Source organism: Podarcis cretensis (assembly GCF_951804945.1).
Source record: "Podarcis cretensis genome assembly, chromosome: 7".
Taxonomy (NCBI): Eukaryota; Metazoa; Chordata; class Lepidosauria; order Squamata; family Lacertidae; genus Podarcis; species Podarcis cretensis.
The window spans coordinates 47,903,924-47,930,478 of NC_137176.1; the positions used below are offsets into that span (position 1 = coordinate 47,903,924).

The 26,555-nt window shown below is 40.5% G+C and overlaps 1 protein-coding gene across 4 annotated transcripts in view; it reads right to left on the bottom strand.

Annotated features, from left to right (window-relative positions):
* Nucleotides 1–334: 334 nt before the first annotated feature.
* Nucleotides 335–26,555, bottom strand: part of OSBPL1A (oxysterol binding protein like 1A) — a 76,994-nt gene continuing 50,773 nt past the window's right edge. For 3 of the 4 annotated variants that reach the window (XM_079982629.1, XM_079982630.1, XM_079982631.1), the window contains exons 18-29: nucleotides 19,128–19,203; nucleotides 18,108–18,242; nucleotides 17,617–17,714; nucleotides 16,127–16,309; nucleotides 15,027–15,134; nucleotides 14,474–14,563; nucleotides 13,549–13,675; nucleotides 9,987–10,103; nucleotides 8,268–8,391; nucleotides 7,256–7,346; nucleotides 3,662–3,685; nucleotides 335–1,537 (exon numbers count right to left, since the gene is read on the bottom strand). In XM_079982629.1, the coding sequence (XP_079838755.1) occupies nucleotides 1,435–1,537; nucleotides 3,662–3,685; nucleotides 7,256–7,346; nucleotides 8,268–8,391; nucleotides 9,987–10,103; nucleotides 13,549–13,675; nucleotides 14,474–14,563; nucleotides 15,027–15,134; nucleotides 16,127–16,309; nucleotides 17,617–17,714; nucleotides 18,108–18,242; nucleotides 19,128–19,203 (1,276 nt within the window). In that variant the 3' untranslated portion in view covers nucleotides 335–1,434. The remainder of the gene's footprint in view (nucleotides 1,538–3,661; nucleotides 3,686–7,255; nucleotides 7,347–8,267; nucleotides 8,392–9,986; nucleotides 10,104–13,548; nucleotides 13,676–14,473; nucleotides 14,564–15,026; nucleotides 15,135–16,126; nucleotides 16,310–17,616; nucleotides 17,715–18,107; nucleotides 18,243–19,127; nucleotides 19,204–26,555) is intronic. The other variant, XM_079982628.1, reaches the window with a different exon arrangement.

The window sequence follows — 26,555 nt, forward strand, 5'->3', positions numbered from 1 at the left end:
CCTTTCCCACCTCAAAATTATACAATATGTGAAGCAAGCCTTTGCTGTATGCTAGACAACCTGGGGCAGTAAGACAGTTGTGGGGTTACCATTGGCCCTCCAAATAACTAACATGCTATCACCTCCCCCCCCCCCCAAGCAGTATGGTGGGAAGATAAATAGTAGGACTTCTATAAAATTGCTGAAATTAGGATAACTAATCTTAACTATTCAACCACCAATATGCTTTAGGGTGAACTGATTCAAGAAACATTTTGCAAAGCTTAAAACACACACCCTTTCCTGGTTTGATACCCCACCTCCCTGAATGCAATAAAGAAATTCTGGCCATGAGGCAGTTTAAAGTCTTTATTAATAGCAATTAAATTATTCAGTTAACACTATACTTCCAAACAGCAATTAAATTATACAAGAGCAGCAAGCCCTCTGGAATTTATGTACTCAGTTTTATACAAATATATAATCCCATAAAGTTTAATGTACCCCAAACAAAGGGGTAAATCTGCTGTGTACAGTAGTTTCAGAGCTGCCTTGCTGGCTTTGAAATGCGCACAACTTCCTTTGAGAGTTTGCTTCTGACAGCAAATACCCATTATCCACGCTGTTGCTTAGGACCAGTTCCTCCCACCTAATGATAGTGCTGAGCACATCTTAAGTGCATTGCAGATTTAAAAAAAAATACTTCATTTTAGTTAAACTTTTAAAGATTTAAATGGCTCTTAATTCCATAAAGATTTGAACATGGTAATAAAAGTTGTAAGAGCAAATTCAAAACACTGCACTAAACATGGAATAGACATTTCTGAGTATTTTATACCAGTTAATCCTACTTAGTATCTGGAGATGAATGGGAAGAAGGGCAGGCTGGTGCAGAGAGAGTAACATTTTGAGGCTAGTAATCTATAATCCAGTATTTTATGAAGTAATGGAACGTCACTTTCAGAAAGTTGAGTCATTCTTCTCAAGAGTGGCATGCCCTTCTCCGCCTCCAAGCCATGGTAGTATTGCATTTCCGGATACATTTCCGGAGTGTGCTTTTGATATTTGTTTTATAAGAGGCTTCAAATTTCCATTATGTGAGCAGATTATCACTGACCAAAGAGAAAGACAGAAAACCCAAAGGGTTTCTATTTTCTATTTGACCTGGGTGGGACGGAACATGAGTTGCACTGTTTCTTCAGCAAATATAGTTAGTGCTCTTTCTCCCTGTAACAGATGTGGTGTATGCATATTATACATGGTTTAATATAGGGGAGTGGACAAAATCTCCTCCCAATAATCTTGTGCTACCATAATTGCTGCAGAAGCTGCTGAATATAGTACATTCAATTAAAATTCAGAGCTGGTTTTTTTCTCTAAGAGTACAGGAACAAAGGAAAACACTGAAAACTGATTAAGACTTGTTTGTGTTAGTCTTGGACTTCCCGATGCAGCTTAATAAATATCAGGCAAGCTGAAATAGTTTCTGTCCCAGTAGTTCCCAGAGTAAAGCCAGTCATGCCCACTGGTGTATGGATTCAGCCCTTGATGGAACCACCTGAAAAGGAGGGAGAAAGGTCACATGCTTTTGAACATAGTATCTATATTCCAGTCAATGTATGCTTGAGCTGCCATATATATTCTAGAAACAATGGAAGATCAATACAGTTATCTTCCTCGCTATCTACTTGAGCCACTGTTTCCCCTGCTTACTACGTTTTGATCCAACCGAAAGGGAAAATTAATTAAATTTATCACTGAGTGAGAAACACAATTAGGAGGCAACTGTTCTGTGGCCTCATTTCGGGGATGGCTCCAAGTACCGTATTTTTCGCCCTATAGGATGCACTTTTTCCCCTCCAAAAATGAAGGGGAAATGTGTATGCGTCCTATGGGGCGAATGCAGGCTTTCGCTGAAGCCTGGAGAGCGAGAGGGGTTGGTGCACAACGACCCCTCTCGCTCTCCAGGCTTCAGGAAGCTATCCGCAAGCCTTGCAAGCCCGGCGGGAGGTCCCGTGGGCTCGCAAGGCTTGCGGGCAGCAGCCTGCAGCCCACAAGCTCGGGGGACAGCGGGGAGGTGCAGCGCCGCCACCCCGCTATTCCCCGACCTGGTCTGGAGGCTGGCGGGGGGGGAAGCAAGCTCGGGGGACAGCGGGGCAAGCTGCTGCCCCACAGAGGCTAGAGAGGCTGTCCCTGAAGGCAGAAGAGGGAGACGGAGCGCTCCGTCTCCCTCTTCTAGCTTGGGGATGGCTGCGCAAACCTGGGGGGGAAATAAAATTTTTCCCCTTGATTTCCCCCCCAAAAAACTAGGTGCGTCCTATGGGCCGGTGCGTCCTATAGGGCGAAAAATACGGTATTTTGTTCGTTCCTTTAGGGGAGAGAGCTCTCACCCAGAAGACTATAGTGGGCTGGCCAGCTTTCCTTCCTTCCTTTCCACTCCCATGCACCTGCTCAGAGGCGTGGAGACAACAGGGTCATGTCAGGACACATGACAACTGGCTAATTATGTGATCCTGGAAGCTAGTCCTCCTTTTGCAGGTTAGTTACATGCATATCAGTCCATCTTTCAAAATTTAACAACTAGCAAATTTAATTGAAGCAAGCACCAAAAACAGCCCTGGAAAGAGAGGTGAGCTTCAGTTTCTTACAAACAAAAAACAGACACTGTTGTCCATTATGAAAATGAAAAGGTGACAGGAGGTAGGTAGCATTGTCACTGCAACACTCTAGCCATCTTGCAATGGTCCTTCATCCATGGCTCAGTTTAGCGTAGAAAGGCAATATATAAGCCCCAGTTTATGAAGCCAAGAACAAGTGCTAGGACCAAGTGCTCCTCCCACCTCCTTGTGTGCTAGCCCTGCCATTTATTCCTGGCTTGTACTAAGGCACAGCTCTGCAGCTGGAACACAAGGGAGATTGGCATAATACAAGCCAAGAATGAAGCAATGCACATCAGAGGAGTTGCATGGCAGGACACTTCTTAAAGCTGGAAAAGACTGTCCAAACTGGTCCAATAAGCATTAGGGTGCTAGGAATAGGCAGAAGTGAGTACATACATAAATAAGCCAATATATATTGTTGGGTACATTTACTATTCTACCGCACCTTGTGCAAACTGAGTTTATATGATCATTTTAACAGGGAAGAAAAGTTGACAGTGAGTTTTAACACTATTATCCCTCCTCTGGTGAAGAATTACTGTATATACAAACCCACATCCATGTTTTGAAGGTTAGGTTTTGATTGTACTTCACAAAATTTGACAAACTGGATGTATTAAAAAGAATTGACAGGTAAGGAGAGAATCATCATACAGAGATTAAAATTCCTTCCATGATGGTATAAACTCACCCTTAAACTACCAAACAATCTTAAAAATTATGATACTGGAAAAGAATCTATGCCTCTGCCTTTCCTTCCCAGGTACATATTAAGAAACCCTGGACATTAACATTCAAGGTCTATTTAAATAAGAATAACACTCCCCCCCCAATAAATAAAAACCCAAAATCAGAATAGTCAATTTGGGCAAGCTGGAAAGCCAACAGAATTCTAATAAGAGGACCAAATTCATATTTCGAGTATCACTAATTTATAGGAACTAGAAACAATTTTAAGCCTTAAAATGCAAAGCCAAACATGTTAGGAAAGCAAGCAAAAAAAGTATCAGAAAAGATCAAACCTGGGTCCCTGGGCCACTGGCTGACTTTTAAAAAGAGACAAAACATAATGCAACTTACAGCAACAATAAGACATTTGAATGAGCAAACCATGAAGGAAAGTGTAGAGTCTAGTGCCTGTTGGAAGCTAGCTCATGTCCCCTACTTTGCATAAGTATTTTTATGAAGGCAACATTTGGAAGTTTGTGTAAAAGCTATTATGCACAGACTGCTCAGTAGCTTCTGACCGAAGAATACACAATGACACTCCCAAGTCTGGAGCCAGAGGAAACTTTCAGAAGCTTCTAAAGTTTTAATTCCTAACGTACAGCTTAGTTTGTTCTCAGTATAGAGGTACTTGATTTCTAAATAGAAACCATGTCTGGCAGCAACAGGACAAAAAGTATCTGGGAAAAAGTTCCTGATGATGAATATTCAAACTGGCAGCTGAGCTTGGAGGAAAGTGTCAGTTTCTCATTCTGTTTCCTTAAACTACGTTCCTGGGACTCAAAACCAGCATGAGCAAATGTGCATGCTTCCCCTTCCCCCTGAAAAGCTCGTACTGCAAGTACCTTGCAGGAGGGACCAAGAGCATCTGACTTTCTGTGGTTGCAGCAGAGCCTTTCCCAGTCTGCTGCCCTCCATAGATTGGGCTCCAACTCCAGTGTGGAGTCAGCCCCAACCAGGATGGGAATTTTCAAACCACAAGCAAGATGCCTCCCAGAAGAATCTGCACGGCACACAACAGTTTTCACCAGAGTACTATGGTCCCCAGCATTATGGCAAGTTATCACACGGGGTGCAATTTCTAGCAATTCTCTGCATAATGTTTGTAACATATGGTAGGCATTTAGGAGCACTGAGCAATTCCATGTAAAAATACAACTTCTGTAGAAATAAATGCATAATTCAAAGTAATTCAAAGTATGTTATCCGTCTGTCTCTTTACAAGGAGTTTACTGTGATAATAGTATAATATACAGGAGTCACGGTCCACCATTCACTCTGTTCACATTCTCTGTTCACAGTTAAAACATAGGACCAGAATTCTAAAAGGGTATTTACTGTTTTTGTTTTTAAAAAACAACCTCACAATCTCCCTGCTAAAAATGTAGAGTGGGGAAAGGAAAAGGAATAATCCCGGCAACGGGGGGAAACACTTCCACTGGGAATCCATTCTGTCCCTGTTCACACCAACGCACTTGGCTCTTTGCCAGGGATAATAAAAGTAACCCAGAACACAGTCAAGCATTCATGTCCCATTAAAATCAACAATGTATCATTGTCCTAGCTACCCACTGATTTTTTAAAAAAGACTTACTTGTCCCAATTCTGATTTTTACTACACACTGACCAATGCAGTAGAAAGTTTGCATTTCTGAAACAGATATGATTTGATGCACTGCCCTATTCAGAGGCTGGAAGACCCTGCTGTTGCCTTCTGTGAGAAAGGTAAGGTCTGGGAGGTAGTTTGACTCATTTAGAAAATTAGTACCATGTGGCAGGCCTCGTTTCCCACACTGACTACTGATGTGCCTTAAAGCAGCTTGTATTGCAAAACCTTGCCCCTTATCTTGCATTAAACATGCAATTTCACAATTTATTTTTACAAGCCAGAAACCTTTGTCATTCGTAACTTCAGCTGTTTTGTTTCAGAAGCAATTCATCCCATCACATTCTTTGCACAATAGTCTAGGGTTATTTGGGTTCATTGACCTGTTTGCAAAGCAACTGAAACATCCTGCTGAATTTAATTATACTGAAGAAACATAATTTGGGCTATCAAGCCTCTTAGCCTGCCTGATATATACAGTACTTTCTTCTTTTAGGAAAACTTTTTTCATCTCCTGGAGTTTCCAATGCAACTAGATGAACTCCTACTGAAATGTTTTGATTTGTTTTTATCCCTATTTAGCAGTCTTTAAATCTCCCAATTATGAGATTTCTGGCTGAACTATTTTTTTTTTAAAAAAAATACAGCCACTAGAGCAACTGAATATTTAATACATGATTACTTTGGTGTTCTACCATTATAAAGCACAAAATTGAATCACTTTTTAATACTGACACTATCTATCCTGTCAGTATAACATCTGCGTAAAAGGACCAGAATGTGAGGTATAAGTTGCCAAAATTTTAAATGCCACCTAATAAAAAGAACAACAGTTCAAAAAATTTCTTTGGAGTCATTTTTCCAGTTTTAGAAAGTGCTGCTTACTGGCAAATAATAATAAAAGGTATTTTAGAGTTCACCATTGTTATTTGTGAACATGCCCACAATAAAGGTATGTGAATTAATGTGCTCTACACTCGGTATTTTCTACCATTATGAAAGAAACACGCAAGGAATATTAAATGTGACAAAGAAACAGTCTATTTGACATATTACTGCATTCTGTATTTAGCACCAAAATCACCTTGTTTGGACTGTGTGTACAAGAGTGTGTGTCTGCTTCCTTCAAGTTGCTATAATGTTGTGTGTACTTTACAAGCACAATAATCAAGTTCAATATGTTTTTACAATCAGAAGCTGTGGTTTAAATGCCTTTTTAAGAATGGGAGTGTAGGCTGCATTTCACAAGGTAGCTTTGCAGCCCTATCATTCAACTTGCCCTGAGACAGATTTCAAAACCAACTTAAATTGCAAGGATTATAAAAAAACCTTAACACTAGGCTGTCCATGTATGTATGTATGTTCACACAGATGCATGTACGTTCATAGGCAATGCATGTCTTTTACAATGAGGAATGCAGACCTCATGTTTTCATGGAATATGGGTGGAAGTATTACATGTGTACTGTGTTTGCTCGTGGTATACATCTATTGGAGACTCAAGTGGAAAAGCACACCAATTAGTGCCGAGACTTAAGAATTGCACAAAAAAACCACAAACCCACCCTGAAGCTACTTCACAAGTTCAAAATGCAGACTCATTGCATTTATTGGATATGAATTCCAAATTTTAAATTTCAAGACAGAATGGAACCAAAATTATATTCCATCAGACTTCTTCGCAATTGTAATCCCACTCCTGTCCCAGAATCATTTAACTTGCTTGGGATACAACAGAGTATTCAACGGGAGAGTTTCCGAGTCTGCCAACCCTTAATGTTTTCAATCAAACACTGTTAGAGAGACACAGGAGGTCAAAAGTACCCTTCTTTGTAAATTCCCCTGGGACCAGCTACAAATTACTTCTGAGTCCCCACTGCTGGCCTAAAAATGCTAGGGATTTTCACAGACTCCAGTGTGGCTCTACTGGAAATAATTTGTTTATAATGAGTCTAATTCCACTTCTGAAATACAAGGGGCTACTGCTAAACCTAAGCGCTTTTGAAAGCTTTAACACGAGCAAAAAATCTAGTGAGTAATGACTGAAATAAGCAGAAGTAAGTAGTTAAATCACTGTTGTAAAATATAAGGCCTCTTTCGAAAATGATGGTGCAGTGAGTTTTCAGACTATGAGCAATTTGAAATGGCAAAGTACTGCAGCACATAAGCAGTGGACATGTGCAGTATTGCCAGGCACTCCCAAGTATGCAGACATTTAAAAAGAGAGTTAGAAAAAACATGTGTAAACTATTAAATCAAGTGCCTTAGCCCCCAGTTTACTGACCTTGTCTTCCAGTCTTCCTCTGACTTTGACCTGTTTTTACGAGCAGCTCTTTGTTTTTCTTCAAGCCTCTTCTTTTCTTCACTTGCAACATCTACCAAGAGACAGACAGAGAAAAGGCTGGATCCAACTGAAACCTACGGAAGACTACTCCCAATAGCTGGAATACTGCTATGTCAGTGACGGGTAGAATTTTAATGCCGTTTTGGTTGGCACAACTAGAATCTTGAGATTTTTGTGCAGTGGTGTGAACTGGTAGATCATTCAAACACCAGCTTCACTGTAATATTTCCCATGCTCCCAAATAATGGGACTAACTAAGAAATGATGTAACATAACAGACATGTAAGGTACATTAACTAAGGGCATGAGCAAAAGTCTTATATGCAACAGGACTTCACCTTCCTCTTATCCCCACCTATAGCACCTCTCATGCCTTCCAACTCTGCTTCAGAAGGTGTCCCCCCCCACAACCCCCCGGAGCAGATTTTGAGGGTGTACAAAAGGCTTCCACAGGGGAGGTGAAGTCATGGGAGCAAAGCGATAGTGTTATGTGCAGTGATAGTGTTGGATGCAACCCTGACACTGCAGCATTTTCACATATTCTTTGCTTCTGTAAATTTACATTGGAAATCAACTGAAATTTGTTAATATGAGTTTGCATTTGTGTAAAGGAAAGTCTGAGTAATTTTGATGGTATTGCTACAAAATCAGAAACCAGCTCCTGATAAAAGTTGACAGTGTGAGAAAGGACAAGCTCATATTTATAAGGCATAAATTTTCATTTATATAAAATCAATGACAAAACTCAGAACCAGTGCACGAGGAGGAGCTGCCTTAAAAAGTTAGCATCAGATTACTATTTATATCACTAACAGGCATTCCTTTGCAAGGGACTCTGTAAAATCTGATTGCTAAAACAAATCTATACATGAAAAGTATGTCCTATAAAATGAAGCATTTGGATATAGATTTTTTAAAAAATAAAAAAAATTCAGCTAGCCCTTTAAATTACCTATGTCACCATTTTCCATAGCTCTTATATCTGGCCTTAGCCTGCAGTCCGTTTTAGGAATAACACTTTCCATTTCTTCATCCAATTCATTCAGAGCCATAGCAAAAGTAGTGAAGTTGTACATCTGAAAAACAACAAAGAGCTTTTTGAATGTTCTTTTATTTTTATGAGCAAGTACCAGCTGTTAATAGGCTTATACATTCTCAGAGGAAGTATCCAACTGAGTTTCTCAAGGGATCAGTCTTGGGGCCTTTTATTCAATGTTTTCATTACAGTGACCTTGGGGAAAGGAGTATGTTCATGGAATGAACAGGTATCATCAAATTATCTAAGTGGCCTTTCAAATAGAAAACAGATGGGATTTTGTGCAGGACGAACTAGAAGACTTCAAGAACTGGAATGAGATCAATGGAAAAGGATCAATGTCAACATAACAGAAAGTGTTAAGCTGCATGACGAAGGACAGGTTTGTTTTATTTGCTCATCAATTGGAACAACGGGCAAGGGAATATTTCAGAACTCGGATGACCACAAGATGATTATGGGGAGTATAGGCTCCAATGTGATTGCAAACATTTACTAGTATTAAATACTGAGGATTTAATGGTATATAAATAATAGGGGTAGGGATTAATTGAAACTAATTGATATCCAACTCTCCATGTTAAATAGATAGAATTCTAATTAGATCTGAAGAGCAAAAAAGAGGCAGACAAGTTTTTTGACAAGTATGCCACAAATCCAAGTATACAATATATATTTTCTGACGTGTGTGTCAAGGAAGCAAGAGTCTAAAGTGTATATTCTGTCATAAACACTCTCGGGGAGGATCACAATACTCAAAAAAACATTAAACTGGTGCTGGAGGAGACTCTTGAGAGTCCCATGGACTGCAAGAAGATCAAACCGATCCATTCTTAAGGAAATCAGCCCTGAGCGCTCACTGGAAGGACAGATCCTGAAGCTGAGGCTCCAATACTTTGGCCACCTCATGAGAAGACTCCCTGGAAAAGACCCTGATGTTGGGAAAGATGGAGGGCACAAGGAGAAGGGGACGACAGAGGATGAGATGGTTGGACAGTGTTCTTGAAGCTACCAACATGAATTTGACTAAACTGCGGGAGGCAGTGGAAGACAGGAGTGCCTGGCGTGCTCTGGTCCATGGGGTCATGAAGAGTTGGACACGACTAAATGACTAAACAACAACAGAAATCCCAAATTTACACAATGCTTTCCAAGAACAAAATTATAATTCTAATACACATCCCTTGTGCTAGTGAAACAGGAGCACTGGATCCTGCCTTGTGTCTAGGTAGGAAGGGGGTAGACTTGTTCATGTTTCCTATGGAAAGAGAAAAGCTAACTAAACCTTAAGGGTTTTATAAAAAAAATTTCTACACTGATAAGGATAATCCTGTCTTTTACAAATGTTACACACAGTAATGGAGGTGCTAAGAGGTTGAGGAAGGTACAGTGAGAGGATCAAATTTAACTGCCAGACACCTAATTGTAACCTGAATTTTGTTTTCCTGAAATGGAGGCACGAGCTGGTAGAAAGTTATCCATATTCTCTCTCTTCACCTACACACCCTTTAAACCAGGCAACATGAGATAGATCACACTCTCACATATACAAAGAAATGCAAATCCATGCAGCACATATGCATGAGACAGAGCAACACACTGACAAAATGCAGTGTCTTGGTCAAGGTTCCTCACCTGTGTTGAGTTAGAAGGCCTTGGGGCTATCCTCCATAACAACACACTTCCAGGTATAACACACACACTTTCACAATCTGGCAAGGGCATCTCATCTGGTTCATCAGAACTGCCCATCTATAAGAAGAAGGTAAAATGAAAAACAAGAACCTGCAAACTAGCTCTAGTAGTTAAAAGAGGCAGCAGAATTAGGCACAGATGGAATATATATATATTATATTTTATATATACTCCCCAACCTTTCAAAAAACAAATAAAGGTATTTACAAATACATGGTCAAAATGGAGACTATTTTGGACAACATGGGAGTTAACATTTAATAACTCCCAAATACTCTGCACAAGGAGAGGGAGGGAGAAATCATTCTCAGACATGTCACTTGTTTGAACCACCCTGGAACATTCATAGGCAATAAGGAATTCCATGTCAGCAGGTGAGTAAGATGGCAGATGAGGGATGGAGCGATCTGTCCCCTGCTCTGTTTGCCCACTTTCTGTGCTGGATGGAGAAGGCAGTATGCGCTGCCCTTTGCAGCCAGCACAAAACCAAGTTGGCTGGTGAAGGAGGAATGGAGAGAAGGCTTTGTTTCTTACTGATCTGCCTAATAAGCAGCTTAGCAGAATCACATTTCCTCTCCACAGGCTAGTAAGATACCTGGCCTTATATACAAGCCTGCATTAGAAAACGTATGCTTTGATGAAAAGGTGTTCTAGAAACACATGCTACATTCGGAATAACCTAGTTTTTATTTTAGGATCTTGAGAAATGCAGCAAAACCAGCCTGCATACAGAATGCTACACTAAGATGAATGTTGTCAAAAGGTTCATGTGGATACTTTTCAGCCCCATTAAGGCACAAGTGAGCCATCTGTTGGCCACCTCCTACGGCGCAACACCACAACCTTGAGAGGAGAGAGAAAACATGTATCCTATCCACTTACTGCTTTGGTCAGTCCATTGCCCCATTATGCAGCCCCTCACTACCCCCCAAGGTAACGTGTCCTTCATCCCAAAACTGATGCCTAGTCCTCCGTTAAATAGTGATGATTTCCCAAAATGCTCCCCAGGTGGTCGTACCATCCAGGCATCAACAAGACCTGCTTAAATATGTTAACGCTTCATGTGCTTTCCAACTACACCCATAGTCCCAGTGGTGTGATAACCAACCAATCATGTAAATGACAGGGGCAAATATTAATGGTATAGGTACTACGGATATACGACTGAATTATCTCTTGGCCTGCCCCACTTGCGAACTTTTTGCTGACGGTTGGCAACAGAAAGCTAGACAAGAGGGTAACCTCTGACCCTCCAGAAGTTGCTGGACTACAATTCCCATCATCTCGGACCACTAGTCATTCTGGCTCTGACTGATGGGAATTGAATCCAACAACGTATGGAGGACAGCAGGCTCCCCACACACACCCCGAGACAAACCCTTGATCTGATCAAGTCAATTCCTTGGTGTGTTTTTTTATTTTAAAAAATTCCAGTTCGTATGCAATTGGTGGCAGGGGAAATAAATGTGCAGACTGCCTGGGGGAAACAAAATAACTGTCTACATCTTTTATGTTTGAGTGTATGCAAATTTACAAAACCATAGATTGTTAAAAGGAAGAAATTGCCAGGGGCAAAGCTCTGTTTTGTTGTTTTCTTTTTCTCCCCTTCAACCATGCATGTCTCTTCCCTTTCCTGTTTCTTAATTGGTTTTTTAAACCTTCTTTACTGCTCTATGTCTTTTGTGCCAGCTTTATTGGATCTTAGTGTGAGATACTGATTGTGGCCCAAGCTATTCAATTCTCCTTTTGAGCATGTGAAGCCAGAACTTTCTAGAAGGGACATGGAAGTATCTCAGCTTCAAATCCTTGCCATTAATAAATCTGCTATTATCCAATTATCCAGTTCCATCTTCCTTGTAAACTCCACGTATCTACAAGCCAAAGCAAGGCTCCATATATTTAAGCATTTTGTATTTTGCACCACAACAACAGCCATCTTCTGCATAACCAGAGTTTGCTAGTAACACAAGACTCATATACGAATGGTATGTTTTTCTTGTTTGCTCTTCCTGTCCTCCTGGGCCCTTCACAGGGCTGGCTCTCAAAGACTGCAGTAGATCTCTAGAGCCTTTCCATACTCCTGATAATAAGTGAAGTAAGCTGCGTTACAGGTAGCAATTCATGTGAATCACTACTGGAGCATTCTGAAATTATAAACATTAAGAATGTACCAGAATTGGTCTCTCTCTCACTAAGGGAAAGATCCAGCCAAAATTAAACATGTGCTAAAATCTCTCCCAACTTTGGTTGCAACAACCCCTATGTTTTGGTGAGTAAAAATCAGTTTATTTTCACTTTGAATAATTTGAAGGTCTTTAAAAAGGTATGAGCTCCTTCCATGGGGCTGATCAACCCAAGAGCAGGCGCCACAATTTGCAACTGTGTGTACAAAGCCACACACACACACCTCTTACAAAAAGAGAGAGAATCCCACAAACTTTTCATGGCAGCCTGCCTCCCCCGCAATTTTATGTTGTCTCCAAAAATCAATCCAAGGACAGGAGACGACATCACCAATGTGATGAAGTTTAAAGAGATTTTGTCTATTGAAAGCATTTTTTATATACCTCTATAATTACAGGACAAGATGCTGCCATCTCCATAAAAACAAGAAATAGGCTTGCTTTGGACTATTAACCAAAGTTTAATCCACCATAGGTTATGATGCCAGGAACGTATGTCAGACCTGAAAACTCCTCCCCTAAAGGAGTTTACTGTAAAGATTCTGACTTGTTAATAATAATTGTTGATAATAATAATAATAATAATTTATTATTATTATTATTGTTGTTGTTATTTTATTTATACTCAGCCATTCTGGACGGCTCCCAAAAGAGGACTAAAAACAGAGTAAAACTTCAAACATTAAAAACTTCCCTAAACAGGGCTGCCTTCAGATGTCTTCTAAAAGTCAGATAGTTGTTTAAGTCGTTGACATTGATGGGAGGGTGTTCCACAGGATGGGCGCCAATACCGAGAAGGCCCTCTGCCTGGTTCCCCTGTAACCTCACCTCACAGTGAGGGAACCAGAGCTCTTTGTTGCATATGAAGCAGGGAACTCTAGCTTAATATTGGTAAACTAGCTTATTTTCCTGGCTTGTTAATCACCAGTAAGCCAGAGTTCCTTCTGCTTTGACATAACAGGAACCCTTAGCTTAAATACAAGCCAATGTGTGCCAAAGCTGGTGTAAATGAGTGAGAGGCGAGGGCAGTGAGAGAAGAGTGCTTTGGGCCCAGTGTGCTTTCCTCATTTTATAAACCACGGTTTATGGAGCTCTGCAAGATTCTCCAAACTGGGTCACATTGTGAACTAGGCATGCAAAGTCCAAAGGAGAAGAAAAAAACATTTTCAGGATTTTTAAAACACTGAGGAAAACAGGATGGCTGCATAAATCCTTTAAAATCATGCACGATACCATCAGGTATTTAGCTGAGGACATTTTTACTGCTGTTAGTTTTAAACACACATCACTGTTACCAAGTTACATTTTAATATCAATACCTGCTTGTTGTTTTTCTTCTCTTCTGTGTTCTTCTTGTCATTCTTTTTGTAAGCTTCAAATGTTGCAAGATCAACGCTATATAAACACTCAGTCCATTTTCCATAGAGTGCACAAAGTTTCTTTTTGCTGTCAAAGAGCCCCGCCCACAAAACAAACAAATTAAGGAACAGCTGAAGTACTGACTAATTATAATATTCAGGTTCACACTTTAAACCACTGGTCTTCCAATTGGTTGCTTGGGACTCAATACTGGGTCACAGCATGACCAAAGATGGGTTGCAACAGCAGGTCTACCACCATAGAAACAGAAGGTAGAAAATTAAGAAATGGGTCCTCAGTGTATGTTTTCATTTTAAAGGTGGGTCCCTGGTCTGAAAAGGCTTAATGAAGACTACGGCTCTAAACAGAAGTTAAGACAGTAAATGCTCAACTCACAGAAGCTAATGAGCATCTAAGTCAGGTGTAGGGGACATTTTTCAGACCCAAAGGAAGCATTTTTCTCTCACAAAATTGCATGCCACTGGTGAGCAGGGACAGAGACAAAAGAAGGAAACACAAAGAATGTGACTCTTGCCTTTGTACAGTGGGCTGCGTTCTAATCATGCAGAAGCCAGAGGTTCATACACAAGTCTCTCTCCATCCAGGCAAGCAAGCAAGGGCCTTTATCGCAGTTAAGACCACATTCTAGCCAGCCCAAAGCACTCAAGGAAATGGGAGCAGGGCCAGTGAGGGGGGTGACCTGAACAAACGCCTGAGGACAAGAGAGGTAGCCTGGAGGGCCAGATCTGCCCCCTGGGGCCTGAGGCTTCTCAACCCTAGTTATGCAACATAATTTAGGCTAGCAGCATTTCAGCATTTTTGTAAAAAATAAAAATGAATGATCTGCTATCTGCTTTAGAAATATAAGGAGAGAGGCTTGCTTACCTTTTATCCTGAATGTAACCTTCCACTTTGTGCAACTCCTTCCCAAAAAGGCCACAGGGCTTGAAGTTTAACATGCATTTTTCACCAGTTCTGTGGGGGCAGAAAATTAAGTTTAACTCTACGCCTTCTCATAATTTACACTTTCACATCAAATACCGGCTTAGCCATTTAAAGTACTTCAAGCATGCAAGCTCTAGCTCCTGTAGCGTTCAGCATAATATATGTACTATATCTGCCTTGGGTTTATGAGCTTTACTACTAAGGAGATACTTTGAAAGCGTTAAAGGAAAAAAGTAGCCCTGACCTAATATAAATTAAATACATTGGATCTCTGACCACTGCAAGAGTAACATAATATTCCCTGACACACTCTCTCTCCAGGAACATTTTGGATCTGCGTGATGCAGAGCAGTGCTATTCATGTTGCCTGACAACACTGATTATGCTTTTAATGTTTTCTTATGCATTGGAATTAAGAGTGCATTTTATATCTGATACAGTATGAGCATGCCACACTTTCAAGCTAAGTAGCAAGTTAAGACTTCAAGCTTACTTGTGATTGGTTATTTCCATATTCCCATACTGCTCAATCCAAAGCTTGCCCACAATAATGTTATGCACACAGCATGTAGGATTTGTCCATGTGTATGCTTCATTATGTCTGAAAGGGAGCAAAGAGAATAAGCTCTTAGATTCACAAAACAAAAGTCATCAGAACATGCCTTTAGGTCAAAATCTTTCACAGTGCAAGGAAGCGTAAGCTAATGATTACTTTTCGCTCTCATGATTTTGTAGGCTTTAGCAAATCTTGGCCAGTCAGTCCTACCTTAACTCTCTCCCCATCTCCTGGCCAGATGAATCTAGGTTTCAGGCATGAACCATGAAAGTCTCCTATCCTAAATTTACTTCAGAATCTCTCAAACACATTTAAGACAATCCCAGAATAGCCAACTCTTCTGCACAGGTTTCAAAGACAGGGACTTCAGCAGCTGACCTTGCCTAAGCTCAGTCAAATACCATACTTACAGATGTAGCTCAGTCCACCTGAACTATGACAAGGAAAGAGCTCTGCCCATATCAGATGGGCATACCTATCCTCTGGTTCTCAAAGCTCTGACAGCCAGACCTGTGCAGTTTGCCTTCCTTCCTTTTACTTATATACCAAGCCTGATTGGTTTCATCTCTACAAATGGGGAGGGAGTGTTCAGGTTTAAGGATAGAACAGTAGCTCCCCAAATGTTTTTTTTCCCACAGACCACTTGAAAATTGGTGAGCGTCTTGGCTGAGCACTTAATGATTTTTCCATCTGTCTTAGCAATTGTAATGCTTTAGTAAAGATGCCGTATAATTTTCTAATTGTATTTGCATTGTTTTTTTATTTCCTGTATATTGTATTTGATTGTAATCTATAGCATTTAAATTGTAATACAATCAAATACAATATATAGGAAATTTAAAAAAGCAATGCAAATACAGTTAAAAATCAGCATTTAACATGATGAGTATGCTGTCTCCCAAGTTCACCAACACAACACAGACCACCCGAACGACCACAGTTTGGGAACCCCCAGTATACATTATACAACCCTGCAGTTTACATGTCACTGGCTTTTTGCCTAAGGCAGCCAAAAGGTATCACATAGATCAACTTACTCAAGAAGTTTCAAAGTTATTATCCCTTTGGGTTCTGCTTCAACACTCTTTCCCCAGAACTTTAGTTTAGGATAAATAGAACCATGAAACACAAAGTCATTGCTCAGTCCTTCAGCATAAAAAGCACTGATTGGTGGGTGATGACTAACTTGCTCTGAAATGAGTCTGAATCCAAGGTCCTCTCTAAACATGGAAAGAAAGTGACAGTTGAGTTATTTGCAGTTTCTCTACAAAAGGGGATAAAATGAATCAAAGAATCATAGAATCATAGAGTTGGAAGAGACCACAAGGGCCATCGAGTCCAACCCCCTGCCAAGCAGGAAACACCATCAGAGCACTCCTGACATATGGTTGTCAAGCCTCTGCTTAAAAACCTCCAAAGAAGGAGACTCCACCACACTCCTTGGCAGCAAATTCCACTGTCGAACAGCTCTTACTGTCAGGAAGTTCTTCCTAATGTTTAGGTGGAATCTTCTTTCTTGTAGTTTGGAGCCATTGCTCTGTGTCCGCTTCTCTGGAGCAGCAAAAAACAACCTTTCTCCCTCCTCTATGTGACATCCTTTCATATATTTGAACATGGCTATCATATCACCCCTTAACCTCCTCTTCTCCCTCCTCTATGTGACATCCTTTTATATATTTGAACATGGCTATCATATCACCCCTTAACCTCCTCTTCTCCAGGCTAAACATGCCCAGCTCCCTTAGCCGTTCCTCATAAGGCATTGTTTCCAGGCCTTTGACCATTTTGGTTGCCCTCCTCTGGACACGTTCCAGTTTGTGAGTGTCCTTCTTGAACTGTGGTGCCCAGAACTGGACACAGTACTCCAGGTGAGGTCTGACCAGAGCAGAATACAGTGGCACTATTACTTCCCTTGATCTAGATGCTATACTCCTATTGATGCAGCCCAGAATTGCATTGGCTTTTTTAGCTGCCGCGTCACACTGTTGGCTCATGTCAAGTTTGTGGTCAACCAAGACTCCTAGATCCTTTTCACATGTACTGCTCTCAAGCCAGGTGTCACCCATCTTGTATTTGTGCCTCTCATTTTTTTTTGCCCAAGTGCAATACTTTACATTTCTCCCTGTTAAAATTCATCTGGTTTGTTTTGGCCCAGTTCTCTAATCTGTCAAGGTCGTTTTGAAGTGTGATCCTGTCCTCTGGGGTGTTAGCCACCCCTCCCAGTTTGGTGTCATCTGCAAATTTGATCAGGATGCCCTTGAGTCCATCATCCAAGTCGTTGATAAAGATGTTGAATAAGACCGGGCCCAAGATAGAACCCTGTGGCACCCCACTAGTCACTCTTCTCCAGGATGAAGAGGAACCATTGATGAGCACCCTTTGGATTCGGTCAGCCAGTTGGCAATGAGGCATTGCCACATCAGCTTTGTACATTAAAAAAGAATCAATGAACAAAATCTTAAATATCTGACATTAACTTTCAATTCTCAATGAGCCAGCCAGTTAAATTGCACTGTGAGTTTGTTACCTGACCAGTTCATACGTCTCTCCAAGTAATGGGTTGAATGGCTTTCCTGTACGTTCCCACTGAGAGGCAACAGCTGAGACAGCAAAGGCAGCTACACACTGTTGAAAAAGCAATTTGAACTTATATTTATGTTTGTTTAAAGCAGAAAATCTTACCAATTATTTTGTGTGGGGTTTTTTAAAGCACTAACTCTCAGAAAGAGGTAAGCATTCAAGTAGTTAAGTATCATGAAAACACATAACGAGGATAAAGTCAATTACAATCACCACTTTAAAAATAGAAAAACCAAAGAGTTAAGCAGTATTGCTTAATGCCAACCTAACAGCTCTGATATTCAATAGCTGGAGGCAAAATTACTTTTATTTCATGCACAACAATGTGCACAACAGTGTTTCAGATGTTGTAATAATATGCAGCTCTCTCTATCTACCTGCATGAAAGAGTATGCTACATTCAGAGAACACCAGATGCATTTATTTTGTGTAGAGTACCTGCATTCTTTCAACCGGGTCCAAAAGCGAACTGGCCTTATGAATTAAGTATGTATGCTCCATATATTCTGTCAGTCGCTGTAGGAAACTCAGTGGCTCGTTAAAAATTACTGGCATAGTGATCTTCGACAGCTCCTAGCAGAGTGTTAAAAGCATTTATTAAAAATGTTTACATATACTACTGCGCATTGCCAACATTATGGCTGGTATATGTCTTATCATAAAATACAGTTGGTACATATTGGGGAAGGTAGAGGGTGATATGAAAGGAATGTGGGGGGCAGGAACCCTGCCTCCCTTTTAAACAAGAGCCTGTACAGCATGCAACAGGTAGAATACTGAAGTTGTATCAGGGAAACCTGGTTTCAAATTTCCACTAAGCCATGAAACTCACGAAATAATTCCAAGTCCCTCACTCACTCTAATCTACATCACAGGGTGGTTGTGATGATAAAATGGGCAAGGAAAAGGACCACCCTAAGCTTGAGAATATTACTAAAACACAAATCATGAAAAGAGTTGAAAGAAGGCTGATTATTTTACAGTGAGCTGAAAAACACTTAGAAGGCATTAATGCAAAAGGGCCAGTATTAATTAAGCTGTAATTATTTTATTGTTAATTATTAATTACAATGTTAATTATTAATTGCAGCATTCATTTATGCAGAACCTAACAGGCACTGTATAAGAAATAAAAAACCTAACAAGCTTTACCTGTAGGCTACAAACCAGAATTGATTCTCCCAACTTAGTTTCTTCCAGATGTTTTGGACGAGCTCCCATCATCCCTGACCATTGCTCATGCTGGCTGCAGCTGATAAAAGCTTGCCACACTTTTGTGACATTTGATTTTATATAAGACACACACCCATTTACTTCTGAAATGCATGCATACATCAGTCAGTCCTTAATTCTTTTATTCAAAAGCTGGTTTGGGAGGGAGGTATCAATAATCTATTACTATACATTTACTATAAAGACCAAGATTAAGCTTTTTATTCGAAGCTATGTTTCACCTACCATTCCAATGCACTTTCTTAAGATGCTCCAAATACTGAAATCATTTCTGGAAAACATTGGAGAAGGCAAGCTTGTCCTAGAGGGGTGGGGTGGGGTGGGGAGGGGGGGGCAAGAGACCAAGTTCATTAGACCTGAATAATATACTTCTAGTTTAAGTATTTGCAGAATGAAGAGTGTATGCAATACTGACAGAACAGAAACTTGTACTACAACAGCCAACTGGTCTCCCAACCCTCAATTTTTCTATTCAAATAGGGCTCATGATACACCGCTGATCACAAACCAGATATGTACCTCAATATAAACCACCCAAATGTGCTACATAGTAGCAATAAAGATACTGCAACTTTGGTTGGGTAACCAATTCAGACTGTTTTGTCACACAGGTAGATGAGAGGATCTGTCCTCAATATAAAAGTATGAATAATTATACTAAATTTGGGTCTATGTAAGGCATTGTCATACATTTAATTAAGAACTACAGTACTTAAGGTTAAACAGCCCAGTATCTGTATGAGTAACCACAGCTCAATTTGTAAAAGCAATTTTTAAAAAACAGGACTTTAAGAAAAGATGTGCAGCTGTGTAAACGTATTTCTGAAGCACGAGAGGTGGGTAGGTGACGTCCCACTTAATTCTGGACACTTGGTAAAGGCATTAAGTATGTTAAGGAGCCTACCTTTGGGTGGGGGAAGCCTGTTCCATTTCTTTACTATGCAACTGCTTCCCCTAGTCTCATACAATTCAGTTGAGTGATGAAGTTGACTAGATTAGACTAGAAGTTGTTTGTGATCCAGACAAATTCACACCTAAGGAAGACTGTTCTGAACGGTGGGATATTATCTGGATGGCTCTCTCTTACTCTGTCCCTGCCCCAAATATATATTAAGTTGTCTTTTTTTCTTTAAGCTCAAAAACCAGTTCCAACAATGCCAAGAAAGAATGACTTTTCATGGTTGTCATTCAACGTGTTCCCGCAACAGTCTCGCTAGAATGTAGATGGGTATTGCAGCAGGTGCTAGTCATGCCTCTGTAAGAATACCGTGAGAATGATTGCTTGAAGCAAAAAAGCCTACAAAACCAGTTTGACAAGAGCCCATAATGGAACAGGAAAAATGAACATGCATTATCACTGGAAGTAACTGTTCTACAATGCCACTGTCCAACTCCCTGAAAGATTATCCTTGTACAAAGCCTGTACTACAGCACCTTTTGGCACCAGATGCTTCTTAATTTTGCCAACAACAGAAAATACAAATGTTTTACACTTGTATTTTTTATTTTTATTTTAAATCCCACCACCCACCACAACACCAGCTTAATTGCAAGTGGTTAGCTTTTAATCTTACATCTTAATCAAACTCACTAGAAGGGCTATTAACCTATCTCACAGGGTTGTGAGATTAAAGTAAGCAAAAATACCTGGTAACCTGCCAAAAGCCCTTATGGCAGGAAAACCTAACTTGTATTTATCCAGTTCTAATGGTGCAAAATACATTATTAATATCTACATCAGGCCAACATAAAGTCAGTGAATTCCCCCAACCCCCTCCCCCCCCAAAAAAATAAAGCACCGTTAGCATACAAGTCAGCATGAAAAATTGAATTTTTTTTAAGGGAACAATTTTAAGCTAGGTGGCCTTTAATATACTTGTGTACCAAAGAGATGCTGTCTTTCGAAGCATAATTTGCTCTTTTTTTTAGTCACCAGACCTGGGGAATCCCAGTCTAAATACATTCCTTCTTCCAGTATTAAATGTGTGCTCTTTGTTTTTTAAAGTAACACAAAACACAACCCTACATGTGCACTTGCTTCATGTTATAATTTTCCTCAAAAGAACACCAAAATGAATAATCTGTATATCACTAAAAACACTTGACATTTTGTAACCGGGTGTTTTACCCTTATAGTAAGATAAACAATTGGGAAAGTTGTTTTTCACTTTCCTGAGAACAGTCATCCTGGGAGTACTGTGTTCAGTCCTCATGCTATATGGAGACTGTTCAAACTAAATCTCTGCCTGCCACGAACAAAATCCTGTCCAAGTCTCTGAAAATAGTCCCAATTTCACAGTGTTGCTTCAACCTCACTGAGCCCAACAGGAAGTCAGATGGCAGACTCCTGTCATTGTACAGTTGTTTTCTTGGATTTACTACCCATTTTGAATGTACTTCTCTACTCAACAAACTGTTTCCAAGGATCCACTAAACAGATCCAGCCTGGTGTAGTGGACCCCCAGAGTCTTCCCTCTTTTATTTTCCCTCCTTAGAGGAGACATGTTTTTGTGGCATCCTGGGCCACACATGGTAGGGAGAAGCCAAAAGCTGGGAAATCCACAAGGTTGCTTTGAACCTCCCTTTCAGATATTTTTCTGACTCCTATGGCACTGGTCAGCAGCAAGTGAGCTTCCCCAGTACCACAGCCTTTAGGAATTCCAAGGGCATCTCCACTAAGCAGGTCAGTCACTTAGCTCAAGGCCTTAGAATTCACTCTTGTGAGAATTCACTCCCACAAGACTTGGGCCCTGCTTGTAGACTTCCCATAGGCATTTGGTTGGAGACTGTGAGAACAGCATGCTGGACTAGATGAGTATCTGTGTCCTGATCCAGTGGGTTTTATTTTGTTTATGTCTTTATCTTCCTTTCACAATGCATTCTTTCCCTCCTCTCCCCTCTAATTATGGTATTGCGAGCTTAGCCCTATTGCTGAGAATGCTGCCCAGTCAAGAAAGAGGTCAGCAGTGTCTTACACTGACAGTTTTCTCCTGTATCATGAATGAGTCTGTCCCTGTCTCTATGTTCTCAAACTACACAGCCCAGTTCCTGCCTGTGTACACCACTAAGGATATGCATGTTCAAATATTAGTGTTTCATTATTTTGTAGCACAAGAGAGAAGGCAAGCCCACAGAAAGAGAAAGCAAACACAGTGGAAAGTTGTCAGAGAAGTTGGTTTTCTGTAACTTTCCATTAAGATTAATGCTAGATTGCACAAAATTGAAGGAAACAACTGCACCCCAATAGTGAAGGTGGCTATTAAGCAAAACTTTGTGCGGGGGGGATGGGGACGGGACACAATTGCATAGAAATAGAATAAAATGCTCTCAGCCACCATTCAAAATTTAATAGTAACATTATTTGGGAATACCATTCAGTGCTTCCCATGTTACATGCTGCATTAGCCACATCTACACTACGTATTTCAAAACCAGTTTACCCATCAGGGCTTTCCCCCAAAGAACTCTGTGAAGATACCCAAAGCAGTCCATGTCCCTTTATACAGCAATAGTTCAGGGCTCACTGGGTGGAAGCCATGAAGGTTAAAACAAGTTGACATTTAAAGTATAGACATAAATATCACTTGTGAAACAGTAATGTGCTTAAGTTATATTTAGGGGACTTCTCTATCTGCCCACCCCACCCCCATTAATAATTTTTACACCCCCACCCCCACTCCAGCTAAGCTAAGAGTACTATATCTGGGAAGGAAGTAGTGGTCCCTTCACAGGACAGGCCTGCATCCAGATAACATTTTGACTCCACTTGGTGGGAGACAGGAAGGCCCCGTTATTAAGGCAAGTGCCCAGTCCAGGATATCTGAAAAAGAATTCACAAGTGAGACAGAAGTCCTCAATTTCAGAAAAGAAAACACTTGCATGACTCGAAGGCTCCTTAACAATATGCCTCCCTATACTTCTTTGCAACTATCATCAGCAACCAGCATTTATTACTTACTCCAGTGAAAAAGATCAGTTAAAAAAAAAAAAAGATTGTCAGAATTGATTTCATCCAAATTAGTGCAAAAGGGCAGGAAAATGTTTTCTAGTTTTAGAACTGCTTTCTTCAGTTACTCATCACGATAGAGGGCAAGGTTTATATTATTTATTTTACAGTAATCTTTATCCCTTCAGCCAAAAAAATGCCCCAACCAGTATACAGAGCAGTACAAAACAATAGAGTCACCGCCCTCAGGGTTATAATTTAAAAAGACAACACAATGGAGAAATGCTTCAGGAGGAATGAAGAAGTAAGACGATTTGGTTCAAGTTCTTAGTGTCAAGTTCTCTTAACAAACAGCTGGGGTAGAAAAATCCAAAGAGAGGCAATCACTGGCCTCTCAGTTGCAGTGATGAAGCGAGAGGCCCTTCCCTGCTACGGCTTGATGTAATAGCTGCCACCAGGTTGCAATGGTGAGAAAGAGGAACATGATTTCTCAGCTTAATAGATTTTTAATTCTATGAAATATTTTGCTTTATTTCACTGTACTACATTTTGCATTCCTTAGGCTATATGCCCTAAACGGAATGGTATTTGTTAACTCACTAAAGCAGCTAACTATGGGCCTCCCAATTTCAATAGAGTTTCAGTGAATAAATAGGGAAGCATTATACTAAGGAAGTGTGTGTTCTGTCTCAATAAACGCATTCCTTGCACACGTTATTTGCAGAAGACAAGCTGACACTAGTGTTTAACTTGAGCAATGCTTTTTTGTTTTTTTATTTTAAAAAACATTGTACCACTTTTACTGCTGCAATTCTGAAGGGGTACATGTGTATGTCTTCTAGCAGTTGTTTAACTGAATTTTGTAGCAAATGCTTGGTATATTTTACAACAGTAAAAAGACCTGCATTTTCATGGCAATAAAAATAAAGGCATAACCTTCAAAAACTGGCCAGGTGAATGTTCCAGTAAGTCAAAAAAAAACCACAAACAAAACAACAGTAGATAAGTTGACAAAGCCCATGGAACTTGACCAAAATGGATCTGGAGCACATCCTGGCATAGTGACCTAAAAAGGACTGATCTACGAGGCCCAGGTAATGGGATTGCCTTAGTCAGGAACCCAAGAGATGGCTTTAGCCAAGCCACACTCTCAGCCTCCACTTGCCATATGGGTACAATAGTTACCTACCTTACAGTATTGTTTTAGTGATGACAGCAGGGTATGCTATGTGAAAGCACTTTTCGCTAGCATCATCATCTCATTATTACGGAACTCATGTAGGACCTACAACAAAGTGTTGTTGTGTGGAATGCTCCTGTTCAGGGTTCCAGCCAGACATGCCCAGGATTTCCCAGGATACGCCAATTTCACCACCATCCTGGTTTTCCATTTCCCTTCCTTCAACTGTCAGCCAGAGTTCTGTGGTCACTGATATTCCCAGTTTTCACTGGGCAGTTCTTGGCATTCGCCCCTCTTAGGGCTCCCCCCCCCAAAACCATTCTGCAAACCTTGGGGTTTCTTTTCCCTGCCTCCCATCTGCTCCCAGGCATGCTGAAACTTCCCTCTTGCACGTTGATGGTGCTATTTTGGCTAGATAAGGATCAGTACTCTGAGAATTGAGTTCACTATTAATGTATAGAATGTACAGAAGAGAACATGCCCAAGAGTCAGGAACTTTGAATGAAAATTCCAGACCGATCTACTAGTCTCATAAAAGCCATATTTACAATTTACATCCGGTTTCACTATGCTGTACCAATGGCTTGCATGCCTTAAATAACATGCTTAGTACAAGCTGCATATGGTTTGCATAAAATGGCAAATATTCTTTTCTGCTTCAGATCATGTACCCTTTCAACATTAGTTATGTATTGTCAACAATGAAAAATTCCAAAAGTTTGAGCATGCCAATTATCTCAAGCAACCAATAGCAAATGCCTAAGTTTAGCACCAAGGACACAGAAAAACAAGCAACAAGACACATTCTTTGCACATGAATCTGGCTTTAGCTGTCCTTTCACCTATTCTAGTTACTTCTCTTATTCAAGGCTAAATTTTGCAGGACAGTATTCTTTAATGTTTAAATTTGAATGATTCTGTGGTGTGGCTATATGGAGCTAGTTAAGCATCTACAAGGTACACCCCATTACATATCATGGAGGTCCCCAAACACATCTTCATAGACTGAACTTGTGGCCAGACTTCCCTCAAACTGTTTGGACTATTGTATCTCTTCCCCTCGCACCCCAGACCATCCAAGATAATATTTTGGAGTAGGTAGAAGGCGTGGTACAACAACTATTTTATCTTCAGCCATGTTTGGAGCACTGTATGAAGACCAACCATGTATAGTTCCTTACCATCTTCCTTCCTGTTCTCCCCACTTCACAATCCCTTACCCCCCATCCAACCAAGAGTCAATAAACCAGCTTCGTGTCATTCAAGAAACTAACAGCATTGGAAGTGCTACAAATGGACTGAACTTCAGCATCCATTTAAGTCCCAAGACGAGGGGCAAGTAGCATCTCAATTCTGAAACTCTGAAGTTATTTGACTGTATAGTTTGAGTCACCGGACATAGCCCTAAAAGCACAGAAATTAAGGCAGATGGGAAAGAGAGTGGTATATGGCCTTTATTTTGGCAGAGGCCGACATGTCACCTCCTGGTAGTACCAGCAAAGCATAGAATCTTTAAACAGAAGGGGCCCTCCTTCCTATTGCAATCACAAAAAACCAAGTACAGTACAAGACTTCATTGGGAGTAAGAGCTGCAGCCAATTAGTAGCACTTCCTTCAGCATGCCACTTATTGCACATAGACACAAACAGCTAAGGAAATCAGTTAACATGTTGTTGGTTTTTAGAACAGTTGTTTTTACGTTTACATACAGGTGGTTCCATTCCTGACCTGTGTGTGCAAGTGGAGTTTGCATAAGCCCACCCTGCCCCCATTCCACCCCACTTTGGGACCACTTCCCAGTGTGCGTATGCATGATCACATGTCAATCCGATGCACATAAAATGGTCACTGCCTGTACTTGGGCAAATGAACATTATTTACATGTCTGGCTCACTGATAAGCCCCCAGTTAGCCTTTGTATATTTGGGGCTTTTTGTGGAAGTTTAAATATTTTTGCTATTTGAAATCAGTACCCTAGAGTCATTAGCAACTTTTCTTACCCCTTCTCATTGCTGACACCAACGCTGAACCGGGATTATGCCAGTGTCAATGTGATTATGACAGAGTAACACGCTCAGAATTGCCGCTTTGATCTATTACACGTCAAAAAGTGTTATGAACTTCCACTGAGGAAAACTGAGCAGCCAGTTTCTTGTTCCATTTTAAAAATGAAATGGCACAGTAACAAGTGACAAACACACAGACAAAAAGACACTACGAGGCCTGTGCATGTGTTTAGTTATTTTCCCCCCATCCTTGTTTCAGAACTGCGCATAATGTAAGCCTAAGCATGAGAACCCAAAAGTGAACATGTCAGATGAAATGACAACTCGTTCCCAAGACTAACTGGTTTGCTACGTTCTTAGCAGAAAAGTCACATGCCGCATGCAAAACGTGTCCAATTCCAAACTTTGGCAGAATGTCTTTTCTGTATGTAATACAAACATCACTGTGGTTCTAGAATCATGACAGATATTTATTTACAATTTTTACCATAAAAGTATGTTCACCTTAGTGTTGTATCAAA